Raw genomic sequence first — 13,520 nt, 5'->3', positions numbered from 1 at the left:
TCTCTCTCTCTCTCTCTCTCTCTCTCTCTCTCTCTCTCTCTCTCTCTCAAAAAAAAAAAAGATACCTAGTAGTAGTGATTTCTCAAACTTCTACTTAAGAATTCCTGTCTTATTTTTACTCTCCCTTTTTTCAGAAACTTCCCTGAATACAAAAACTCAGAGATAATGTTCAAATTCTATTCCTCCACCCTTCACTCTTATCTGCTTCTGTACCCTCCTTTCAGTTCCTATGAATCTCTCTTCCTCTTAAACTTCTATCAATAAGTTAGTCAACAATTTAATTGGAGACACATGGATATTAGTTGCTTCTCTTTTTGTTGCTTTCAAGATTCTGTCTCTGGTTTTTGGTATCATTAGAATGGATCATAATTAACTTTTATGGTTTACTTTAGACTATACTGGATATCATATGCATATAAATTGGTGCCTCAAAAAATTGCAGTTTTCCAGTTATTACTCCTTGAACATTCACTCTTTCTTAGGGAAATTTGGGTGCAAATACAATTAGAATCATAAAATCATTTAAAATGGGAATTTTGCTTTCTACAGCTCTGTAAGTTTTCTGATAGCTCCATAGCATATCACAATTGTCTTACAAACTATTATTCTAAGGGTCTTGTACATCCTAACCAAGTGCTTTATCAATGAACTATATCAATGAACTAAATCAACAAACCTGATAGCCCTACAATGACTTGTTCAGAATGTGGTATGTTATGACAAATGCTTAAAACATTTTTTTAAAAAAATATTGTCATTTCACTGTTGTGTGAGACGCTCCATGTTATAGTAGTTATCCATGGTGTTCCAGTAATTATGGGTTTATTGTTGTCCTACCAATGACTCAAACAGGTTAAGATTTGCAACTTATGCAATGTAGATATGTCGTTTTCTTTTTGTCCTGTTATAAAACGTTTTACTTCCAGTAATCTAGGACTGCTCTTAAGTATATAGAGGTCTGTTGGGTCTCTCTTGCCTCCACTGGCAACTCTCCCTCAAAGCATGGTATTGCAACCCTTGCAGAGACGCTAAGAGTTGCTAGTGGAGGCAAGAGAGGCCCAACAATAGTTTTTGGATCTCAATTCTCAGTCTAAACTGTACATTTATACATTCCTTCTAAAAAAAGTGTTGTGCATTGCACAATATACATCCCAATTAGATCTTCGTTGTGTAAAACACCTTAATTGAGCAAAGCAGCTGTGAATCAATCTGAAGCATCCAGCAAACACCCAATAGTACCTGAAAAGATGTCAATGAAAATTTCAAACTTTTTTTTAGGACAAAAGCAACATTTAAAATAGAGATCCTTCTTCTTCATAGATATTATTCCATTATTTGTTAACACCTTTGCTTTGTTGCATGATGCAGATTTTATGTATGTGTAGTACAGGTGGAGTGTAGAACGAGTCGTTGATTTTAAACATGGTCTCTGGATTTTTCTAGTAGTGAGACATCAAGCTTTGAGATTTTTCTGTTCATAAACTTTTTTTTTTTTTTCTAAACAGCATAAAAAGCCAATAGCAGTGAAACATTACAATGATCAACTCTTAATTGAAGACAAAAGTCTTCCTCCTGCTCAGGTCCTCCTATACCAACTCAAAACACCCTCCCTACCTATTTTAACAGGTACTGAGGGAACATCTGCACTACAGGAACTTATTGCAAAGATATTGTCTTACTTATCAAGTTGTTAGGATTATGACAAGTGATAGTGAGGAGTGGTGTATTAATAACTTTATTTCAGAATTTACCTTCTTGGCAATCCCAACTGGCTTGGCTGTTAGTTTCCAATGCTTCCTACCCTGAAAGCTTCTTTATTGGATGACACTCAGCTTCCAATTGTAAGGCTTACTAAGGAAGGAAACTTCTATAGGGCAATTTTCAAAACAGATAATGGCTAATACTTTATAATAATGATATGTATGGCTCATGAGAAACACCTACCTGAACCCAAGACTGGTGTTAACTGCATTCTATTCCACTGTCAAATGGCACTTTAGGTATGTCTTACCTTGGGATCCTTTCAACAGTCAATTACCTCTCCCATGTCATCCAGAATCTAAAGACCACAGAATAATTCTCAAAATATATCATTTCAAACACACCTCACTGGATTTAAGAACAGTTGGAAAGCTCCAGGCATATTTTGAGACCAATGTCAGTATTACACTGATAGCAACCAAAGATAACAAGAAAACTACAGGCCAGTATCTTTTATGAATATAGGTGCAAATATGCTAAACAAAATACTAGCAAACCAAATCCAGCAGCATAGAAAATGGTTTATGTAGCATAGACAAGTGGGGTTATTCCAGGAATGCAAGGTTCTTTCAATACAAAATTCCATCAATGTAATACAACGTATCAATAGAATAAAGGACAAAAACTACATGACAACCTTATTAGATACAGAAGAAGCATTTGACAAAATTCAAAACCCTTTTTTTTTTTTTTTGATTTAAGAAAAGACTCAGTAAGGTAGGAATAGATGGAATATTTCTCAACTTGCAACATTTATGAAAATCCCACAGCTAACATCATATTTAATGGTAAAGATCTAATGCTTTTCCACTACAATCAGAAACAAGAAAAAGATGTACACTCTTGCCACTTCTACTTAATATTATATTGGATGTACTAGCCAGGGCACTTAGGCAGGGAAATCAAATAAAAAGATTCCAGATTGGAGAGGAAAGAAAAGTATTTATATTCACAGATGCACAATCTTGTATAAAAAAATTAAAAACAGAATCAGCTCAGAATAGCTACAGCATATAAGGTTAATACACAAGAATCAATTCTTTCTAGATGTAGCAATGAGTAATCCAAACAAATACTGTTTTTAAAAAAAAGTTGCTTGTAATAGGATCATTTAACTCAAAAAAGCCAAGATGTATACACTGAAATCTATAAAATAGCATTGAAAGAAATTACACACCTAAATAAATGGAAAAACACTCCATGTTTATGGATTATAAAATTTAATACTGTTAAAATACCAACATACGTCAATCTGATGTATCGATTCAACACAAGAACTATCAAAATCACAGGTGCTTTTTATGTAGAAATTAACAAATAGATCCTAAAATTCATGTGGAATGCAAGGGACCCAGAACAGGTAAAATTATCTTGATGTAGAACAAAGCTAGAGAACACATCCTAAATACAAAACTTACTATAGAGCTACAGTAATTAAGACAGTATGGTACTGGCATAAGAAGAGAGACACATAGGACAATGGGACAAAGTTCAAGAATCCAAAATTAGCCATATTTATGGTCATTTGTACGTGTTTTTTGACAAAGATAGCAAGCCTACTCATAAGGAAATTTTTACTAGTCTTTGTAACAATTAGGTATTGTTCTACTAGATATCCACATATTAGAGAATGAAACTGGATCCCTACAATGTACCACATGCAAAAATGAGTCAAAGACCTAAATTTAAGAACCAAAACCATAAGATGCTTAAAAGACATTAAGAGAAATGAAAACATGTACACAAAGTGTTCATAGTTGTATTCATAATATGTAAAAAGCAGAAAGAACACACATATGCACAACCAAGTAGACAAGCAAAAAAATACAGCTTATCAATACAATGACAATATTCAGCCACAAAAGAAACAGTACCAGTACATGCTACAACATGGATGCACTTTGAACTCATTGCTTTGTAGAAGGTGGCGAAACAGACAAAAAGGCCACATAATTGTATGACTCCATTAACATGAAATGACCAAAATAGGCAAATTCATAGGCATACGAAGATGAGTAGTTGCCAGGGGTTGGAGTTAAGAACAGGCAGTCACTCCTAATGGGTACAGAAAACTTTTTACAGCAATGAAAATGCTCTGGAATTTTATAAAGACAATTTCACAACTGTGAATATACTATAACCACAAATTTTACACTTTTTAAAATGGCGAATTTTTATACTATGTGAATTATATCTAAGATGTGAGAAAACACATCTCTTCCGTTTAAAGGTGGACGATATAAGGTCAGCTTTTAGAAAATAAGTCTTTATTACAGACATTTCTAATCTCTCTCGTTTTTAAGTTAACAAGCAATGTTGGGAGAACTGTTCTCAGGATGTCTTCCAAGATGTTATCTACCAGCTGCATGGTAATTTCACTGAAACCACACAACCAGAGATAAGGTAGGAGTGGGTATAATCCAAGTCAAGGGAATGGCAGTGCCAAACTAAAATTCAGAGTCATTTGACTAAAGGCTACAACCTCAACCAGTGTGGACTATATTCCAGATACATTCCCTATCATTTTCTATGTGTTTCTGGGTAATGAAAAATCAGGATATTGATCCAAGGTTCCATGCATGTCAGCCTAATAATCTTAATTTGTTGTTTAATTTAGTCATGTTTGTTTGTTTTTGCAAAAGGAAGATGACAAACTTTAGGTGGTCATGTGGACCCACCCTTATCATCTGTCATCCCTTTTCCTGCCTGTATGACTTTTAGTAAGGTGTATAACCTCTCAAGTTAGAGATTTATCTGTTTTGTGAAAATGAAGGACCATGTGCACAGATCTTTAGCAGTCATTGAAAACTCTTGTCAGAATTTACAGGATTTTGAGCAGCAAAGTATAAGAAAATATTAAATATGACTCACATATTTACAAGAGAACAGCATCTGGAAGATTCCTCTATAAAAATTTGAGAGACTAGTTAGTAATAACAAAACGACTTAAGGTATCAGTTGCTATGATTGCTAGAAGAGTATGAGTGGCATAAAGAAGGTGGTCAAGAGTACACCAGAAGACAGGATGTAGAGTTACAAAACTGTCTTGCTTTCAATCATCTAGTCTTTTCCAACTTAATGTCTTTTTTCCCTGGGGCTGATATAATAGTGATTCCAGAAAAATTTATTCAATAAATGTATGTGTATATTTCTTGATTAATGATTATCTGCCTACTACCTATGAGACAGATCAGTACAAGGTAGTTTCCACTGTGAATTTACTCAGATTCCATACAAGAAAGAAGATGCTTTTAAAAAATAATAATAGTGGGACAATATCAATGCTAAAACACAGGAAAGAAAGAAGGGAATGCATTTCTGAAGGCCTCCTCAACTGTTCCAATAAATATGATCCACCAGGTTGTGACCAGGTATATGTAGGCTGCTATTACACTATGAAGGCACACTGTAACTAATACAAGTCTTTATGAGTGTGATACTTTCAAAATTCCAACTGAAAGAATATATGAGGTGTATAAAGTTAATCTAAAAAGGAATTTTTGAGTAGTGATGAAAGGGATGCTGAACAGGACGCACTAGCAAATTATGCAGAAATCCATCTGTACAATCTATTCAAAGGGGAAGTACTCATACAAACCAGAAAGAAAAAAAAATGTGCTTTATGAGAATGAAAAGAATTAGAAGTAGTTCAGAGTCAGGAAGATAACCTGAGGAAATCAAAGGATTGGGGCCTGAAATAAAATACAATTAAATAGGTTTGAGAGACAATAACTGACAACATGCATATATATATATATATATATACATACATATGCACATAAACTGTGAGAGGGTAGGAAACAGCAAAAGCTGTGGTACACATGGAAAGGTCAGAGGACAACTTTGTGGAGTTGCTCTTTCCTTCTATGTTTAAGTGGGGTCTAGGCAGAGTATTCAGGTCAAGTTTTATATAGTGAGCACCTTTACCCACTAAGCCATCTCCCCAGGCCTCAAAATTGACAGTTTTAAAGGAAGTAACAAGAAATGGCTAGGAGATACGAGAGTAAGAATTTTGTTTTTAATCAGTACTTTTTTGTACTATATAATGACTTAGAGGTACCAGGATGATGTCCTGGAAATATAGTTCTGATGATATGAGATATGAGACCCACAAGATATGAGGCGAGAGAAAAAACGTTGGTAATTACTGAGGTTGAACAGAAAGTTCAGAGGAGTACTTCTAAGTACAATCAGGAGAATATCCATATAAGGTGTCTATGAATTGGGATGGATGGAAAAGTGAGCCTTTCAGGAAGATGTAGCCCAACTCTGCAAGGCTATCAAGGGTTAAAAACAAGAGTTCTTTACTGTGGCAAATGGAGACTATTAGTATCATTGCAAGTACATTTTCAGTGAAATATTCCTAGTTTAGCAGCCTTTACATAGTGAAATGCAGTACATATATGCACCCAAATATTCTTGTAACTGTTACCAAAGTCAATTTTCTTATTTGAAAGTAGAAGAGGGCAAAAAAAAAAGGCCTCTGTCTATATTGTGTAAACATTTTTCCTACCGAACACCAGGAACTGTTTTACACTCTAAAGATTTAAAAAAGCAGCAAATGGAAGTTACTATTATTATTATTATTTTATTCTGGGGTTCCTGGGAAGGGTAGAAAGGATAAAAATAGGCCTTGGGATAAGCAGTCAAAGAATGAACATCACAAAGAGTAGCCTCAGTAAAACGCTTCTTTCCCTAGGTTATGTGGATTCTTGAGAAAAAAATTCTTTAAAAGAGGTTGATTTCAGCAATAGCCGCCTTATCGAAACAGGGAGTAATGCTGCCTAGTTTATGCATCTGCCACATGATAATGTGAACAAGTTCTCTGAAGCCTCATTTATAGGGTTTTTTTGATATATACGTTCCTACACAGAGATGTATTTCCAAATAAAGGTAAGGTTATTGCAAATGATTTGATCACACAATTAACTATAGACCACAATATGTACACTCAATTTGTTTGCTGCAGCTGCCAAGTTTCCAGAAAAGTTTTGCTGCAGGCTGTGCTTTTATGCCATAAGTTTGAAATGTTCTACGATTCTAAAAGGTATTTATTAACTCGTATTATTCCATGACAATCTAGTAAAGCAATGATGAAAAGGCAGCCATATTAGTGTGGTAACATGCCGAGAAAAACTGATTAGGAAGCAAGTGAGAGTGTATTTTTACCTCTGAAAACTTTTTAGGTTTTTTTTTTTTTTCACTTTCTTTTAAATATATTGATGTTACTTCTGTTTGATAATCTGTATTATCATTTGAAAACTTTCACACAGATATAGTATCACAACTACTTCAATACTGTAGTGACAATAAACTGAAGAACACAAATCTCTTCATGAATTTATTTTATAAAATATACCCACTTAATTTGTCTTCTTATCACTTTCATAATACATAAGAAGCACAGTGGACAAGATGCCCATTAAGATGACTATAGTCACATTTAGGGGGTCCTATAATCAAGGTAGCATACATACCACAACAGTGTTCTAAAGGCTAGCTCAGGAAAAAAAAAAAAAAAAAAACTCACGTTACCTTATCACAATATGGAACGCACTGTGTTCTCTTTTCCCATTAAAATATTTAAGCCACTGTTTCATTTAGCGCATTACAGTAAATAAGAGCTCTGTCTCGACTACTACAAGAAAGAAAATAATCCTCAAAGACATCCTTTTCCCCTTCCAATGATTTGAAAGCTACAATTATCCCCTGCCAATTAAAAACATCAGGTTGATTTGCACTAGATGTTAAAACAATCAAGGCACAAGCTCAACAGGTTATCTGTAGCTTGTAGTAAAATGATATACCAGTATGTCTCTCCTTAGTTAAAAATACATAATTCTTTTATTTTGTTATGCAACAAAAGAAATTAACATCACAGACATAGAAGACTAGGGATGGGAAACTACATTAAATATCCAGTAATTTAAGCCTATTTGTACTTTAATATAGGACATGAAATCTTTAACACCTTTGAAGTAAATTTTAATTTGGGGGATATACAATTTATTTCTCAAGAGTACTAGTTCCATTCATTTCCAGGCCTGTTTACTGTGTAAATAAGTAACACAAGGCACAGTAGCTGTACTTTCTGTTATGCTGCAACACTGATCGAGTGCCTTGAAAAATAGTTGATTAAACAAGATGATGGCAACAGAAGGGGAGACTTTGGATTGTCTATTTAAAATCTCAGTAATAATAAAGATTCATTTTAAGTGCACTTTTACATGCTTATTTATACAACAAACTTCCTAATTTTGTTGCAATAGGCTTGACTATCCTATCATTTGGCCAGATGCACTTTCCCAAGTAAACTTAAACAACAAAAACAACAACAACAAAAACAACAAAAACAACAACAAAAAAAATCCCTGTCCTTTCATATACTAAGAGGATTGGCTACTGAAACAGTTCATTGCAAGACACATGAAGACAACATACTGTGGCATGAGTTGTTTTAATTTGTTGTGCTGTTACTAAAGTTCTGAGGGCTGTGGTTCAAACATTCCAAGTTCTCCCTTCCATCTTTATTGATTCTCAAAATTTTGTACAGAAAACTCTTTGGGGGCTAGAACAGCAGTACTTGCACCACACTGTTTCCTTGACTTCAAGTTTCAAAAGCAAATTGTTAGAAAAAAAGTTCCTGATTTGACTTAAGATACAGGGACAAAAAATAGCACATACTTGAAGATTACATGTTCTACAAATGGTGGCAATGTTTTCCTTGCGAGAATAGTTTTGTTGTTATATATATTTTAAATACTCAAAAAGGCTCAACCTCAAGCAGTAATAAACACAAGCAAAAGTGATTTAACCCTTAAAATAAATATTCAGAAAAACCTCTCTGTACATACAAGTGAAAGAATATGTAACACTTTCACGCAAAAAAATAATTATAATAATAATAAAGGATTTGTTCATATATGCAGCTGAAATATGCTGTTCCAGCCCACAATGTCCCCAATGAAGAAGGGAGGCACAGACATAGATGACTACTGTGGTTCACTATCTTACAGCCTTTTTGTACTGGGATACTATTACCATCAAATTATCCCTCTTATATTTATTTTTTTAACTTTTTCTTTTCTTTTCTTTTTGTTTTTGTTTTGTTTACAGCATGCCAAATCCTTTGGCATATGTGATGGCCTTCAACAATCTCTCTTTAAGTTTTTCTTTGCTTGAATATTCCGGAAGTAAAAGGACATTAAAGCAAGTATGAGATGTAGGTAACCTAAATAAAGAGAAAGGGAAAAACAGGACAATCATAAGTCATTGGAAATATGCTCAGTGTTAAATGCTCCTATTAGATGAATATCTTGTTAGGATGGTTTGTAATGAGAAACTACAGATTAACTAAATCATAAATATTGTGCTGTTTAGTTAAAAAGATCAGTTGGGTCTTTATCCTACGAAATAATGCAAAAATTAAAGTGATGCTGATGACAGTAACATTTATTATCTATTGAGTTTCCATTCTGTTACCTATTGCTTTAGATACTTTAACACTGAAGTTCATTTAAATCTTTACACAACAAACATCCTATTACTAAACCCACTTAAAAGTCACTAAACACCCTACTCTAAAGATTAAAAAATATTCAAACTTGGTTTTTAAAGATTTTTGAAGTCTATGCTCTTTATATAGATTTGAAATACTGCTGGCAAAATGAAAATGATAATGATTGAATATAAATTAATTAAAATTAGAGCCAAGATGTATAAAATAATGCATAATTAACAGTAATAAAAATATATCTGTTGATGTATACCGAAGTCAACATACTACCTAGGACATATTATTCAGCACCACCATAAAATAGTGAAGTATTTATTGAAGAAAGAATACAATCAAAAATCAGAATAATTTAACCCTACAATAAGAATCTAGTATAATGTAAAAGAACAGACAATCCTCTAAATCTTAGTGTAGCCATTCAAAGTAGACTGTTCTAAAACAAGACTTTCTTAATAAACTAGTAAACAAAGGGGGAATAAAACATAACAACTTGATAATGTCTGTACTTCTGTAAGCTCCATAATTACTTTTTAAATACACTAATATTTTAAAAAATTCCTCAAATCATGAAGGGAAAATATTCATTCCACTAATGTTTGCTGACTTTGATATTTCAATATTACATCAGAAGAGTATATAGAGGATACATGTTGGCTCTGCTTGCCCTGTATGGAATATGGTGAAAGGTTTACAGTGAGTACAAAGTTGCACTTTGATATTACCTTTCTGTGTCTGGGCCATTTTTGGCTATAATCATCTTCAATTTTCCTAGTCCTCCAACAGGTGCTCTGTCTGTGCCTGTAGTAAACTGCAGGAAGAGTCTTTTCTGTTCATCTGTAAACGAATGAACAATTTCCCAGAACTCCCTAATGAGAAAAGATACAATACTGGTTTTAATTTGATATTCACTACAAACAAGATCATAGTACTACAACATCATTAAGGCCAATGTCACAGTGAATATCAAAAATGCCATTTACACTTAGTATGTAAGTTTTAGTCAGCCAGATTTTATATCTTATAGGAACTATATATAGGATAAATATTAATATAATTCTTTTGCTCAACAACTCTACTTAAAAAGTACTTTTGTATTCCTAATGTTAAGTGTGATGTTTTAAATTTTACTTTATTGTAAAAAGATACATGTATTTAGAAACCTCAGGCAAAACCACCAAATATCCAATATCCTAGTCACATTTCTAAAACCTCAATCTAAAACCTATTAAGATCTTCTCCAAAGCAAGAGAAATGTGCAATAAATATATCTGTCATCTATGCTGAGAATAAAATTGAAAAATCAAGTAATAAATCCCCAAAGTAAAAGTAGAGAGAAATAATACACAAGATAAGCATAGTTAAGGATCAGAATAGGACAAAAAAAATTGCAGACAATGGAAAAGTCGAAGAAAGAAGTGATGACGAAATTTTTCAAAGATGATAGAAATGCCTGGTGAAGAGATTTTAATTAAAAATATAAGTGAAAAGTAGAAGGCATTAAATCACATACAGTAGAACCAAATCTTAAAGAAACAGGAGTAAAGGTTTCCCTTTAATAGAGGAACCACTTAAAGTGACTGTACTATGCTTTGCTACCCCTTGACATTTACTAACAGCAGGTCCATGGGAGAAAATATGTAAAAAAGTAAACGATAAAAAATAAATTTAAGCCCAAATAGGAATATTATTAAGAGTTCTTCAAATGAGAATTAAAGCTTTTTGGCATATGAAACTATTTAAAAAAAGACTGAGTCGTGAATAATATAAACTCTAACATGAAAAGTTTAACCATGGCATCATGAATCAGTAATAAAGAAATAAATGAATTCAAACATAAATAACAACACTTGAAAATTCTGAGGCGAACTGGTGAGACAGGTAAGAGCATAGACTGTTCTTCGGAAGGTCCTGAGTTCAAATCCTAGCAACCACATCGTGGCTCACAACCAGCCATAATGAGATCTGATGCCCTCTTCTGGCAAGTCTGAAGACAGCTACAGTGTACTTACGCTTTATAATAAATAAATCTTTTGGGCCAGAGTAAGCGGGGTTGACTGGAAAGAGCAGAGGTCCTAAAAATTCAATTCCCAACAACCACATGAATGTTCACAACCATCTGTTCAGCTACAGTGTACCCATATACATAAAATAAATAAATAATCTTTAAAAAAAAAATCTAAGGCAAATGCACAGCAACTTTAGAAATAAAAGGTGATTCATAAATGAGGTAAGCAAATGAGGGAAGTCTAGTAATTTGTATTTGACAAACATTCAACATTTCTACTTGACAACAGTCTAGAAACAAAAAGCAAGCAAAGGGGTAGGAAGTCAGAAGGGGAAAGGAGTTAAAACGAAATATTCAAAACAGAAGAAATGCATATCAAAGTAGAATAATGGAAACAAATTGTTAATTGACTAAAACCTTTCACTTGGTAAAAAACCCTAACAAGTAAAGATAAATGACAATAATGTAGAGAAAATACTGTAAATTATTCCAAAGACCAATGTCTCTCATGTAAAAGCAAAGGTAAAGGGAAAAGAAATCTAAAAAGTATTCCTATAATTCAGCACTTATACAGGCAAAAGATAGGCAAGTTCCAGGCTAGGCTATGCTATAAGCAAGATCTAGTCCAAAAGAGGGGTGTGAGAGGGATCAATAACTGAACAATAAAATGAGTAAGAGACAATATTAAAAATATGATTAGGTAATATAATGACCTTGAAGATAGAAAACTATACTTCAATATTATGTGACAGCTGGAGGCAAGCAAAAAAGTTGCAAAGTAACCTCTATGTTAATAAGGGATTATTTTGATGATATACTTAAAAGATTCTTTCTAGGTTTGTTCCTTGACAAGGCCTACCAGTCACAACATTAAATAGTAAATCTTATTCCTAGATGCAGTTTTCCAATAACTTCTTATAACAATGTTTTGTTACAGGGTAGGGGATAATAATGTTCAAGATAAGGCAAAATTCCAAATTTTAACAAAGTCATGTGTCAAGTTAAAGATACACCAACAATAAGCAAAGTCCTAAGCAAGGCTAAAGTCCTAATGGTAAAACACATTTACTATATTAAAAGTAAATTCATGAGTTCATAATATTTGAAGACAAAAAAAATTACCACATTACCTCTTCATTCTATCAATCTTAAATACATTTGACTTTGTCTTTTCAATAGATTGATTTCTTAAGGTAACAATATAATTCTTGCTGATATGAAAAAGAGGAAAATAGGAGAATGACATATGTAAGATGACTAAATAAAAAAATTATTTTCTTAAATCACCATTTTTATAATCACAGGTGAAATCATAAATTAAGAAAAGACAAAAAAGATATACAAGGCAAAGGACTATTGATCACAACAATATTGTTACTGCTCCACAATCTCTGTAATCAGAGCAAATTTAGATAGGAAAATTAGAGGCCCACATTAACGTTTTGTTTATCTTAGTCTTCTGAAAATAAGACAAATTTATTTCACTTTAAAAAAAAAATGAAGAGGGAGTTAGAGGAGCATAAATCAGCAAGCAATGCTGTAATGGTTCCTGCTCCAACTTTCCTCAATGATGGATTAGGAACTGGATGGATATGAAATGTACAAAGCCGGGCTGGAGAGATGGCTCAGCAGTTAAGAGCACTGACTGCACTTCCAAAGGTCCTGAGTTCAAATCCCAGCAACCACATGCACGTAAAAGAATGTGATGCCCTCTTCTGGTGTGCCTGAAGAGAACATAAAAATGTACAAAGCCTCAAATGACATATGTTTCTCCTCATAATAAGCAAGAGACATCTTCTAAGAAGAAAAAAGATTCAGTCTTGAATCTGAGTAAAATGGAGAAAGAAAACCAGAAAAAAAACTCAAAAGAACCTAGGAGGAATGACCATGTAATGTGCAGGATGTGCTTTTACCAAAAAAAAAAAAAAAAAAAAAAAAGGACCTGAGCATTAAGAATACATGGACTGAACCATCATCAGACAAAGGAGACAACTGATTGCTTCTAACCATAGTACCTGTTAAAGATCATGAATCAAGAAAATATAATTTTCAAGATCTAGAGAAAGAATAAGAAAAGAACTGAAGAACCACTGCAACAAGGACAGGAAAATTGAAAGACCCAAGGTGGAGAGGAAACATGACATTTAAAACAATGTGTACTTTTAAAGAAGCTAGGACAAAAACTAAGACCAAAAATAGAAAAAAAAAAAAAAAAAAAAAAAAAAAAAAAAAAAAAAA

General features: G+C 33.1%; 1 protein-coding gene across 5 annotated transcripts in view; it reads right to left on the bottom strand.

The window, feature by feature from the left end:
- Positions 1–2,964: 2,964 nt before the first annotated feature.
- Positions 2,965–13,520, bottom strand: part of Ube3a (ubiquitin protein ligase E3A) — a 77,525-nt gene continuing 66,969 nt past the window's right edge. For 4 of the 5 annotated variants that reach the window (XM_021204756.2, XM_021204765.2, XM_029531664.1 and 1 more), the window contains 2 exons: positions 10,000–10,143; positions 2,965–8,992 (listed from right to left, as the gene is read on the bottom strand). In XM_021204756.2, coding sequence (XP_021060415.1) covers positions 8,872–8,992; positions 10,000–10,143 — 265 coding nt within the window. In that variant the 3' untranslated portion in view covers positions 2,965–8,871. The remainder of the gene's footprint in view (positions 8,993–9,999; positions 10,144–13,520) is intronic. The other variant, XM_029531657.1, reaches the window with a different exon arrangement.

Source organism: Mus pahari, chromosome 1 (genome assembly GCF_900095145.1).
Source record: "Mus pahari chromosome 1, PAHARI_EIJ_v1.1, whole genome shotgun sequence".
Lineage (NCBI taxonomy): Eukaryota > Metazoa > Chordata > Mammalia > Rodentia > Muridae > Mus > Mus pahari.
This window is presented reverse-complemented; position numbering and strand designations above follow the sequence as displayed.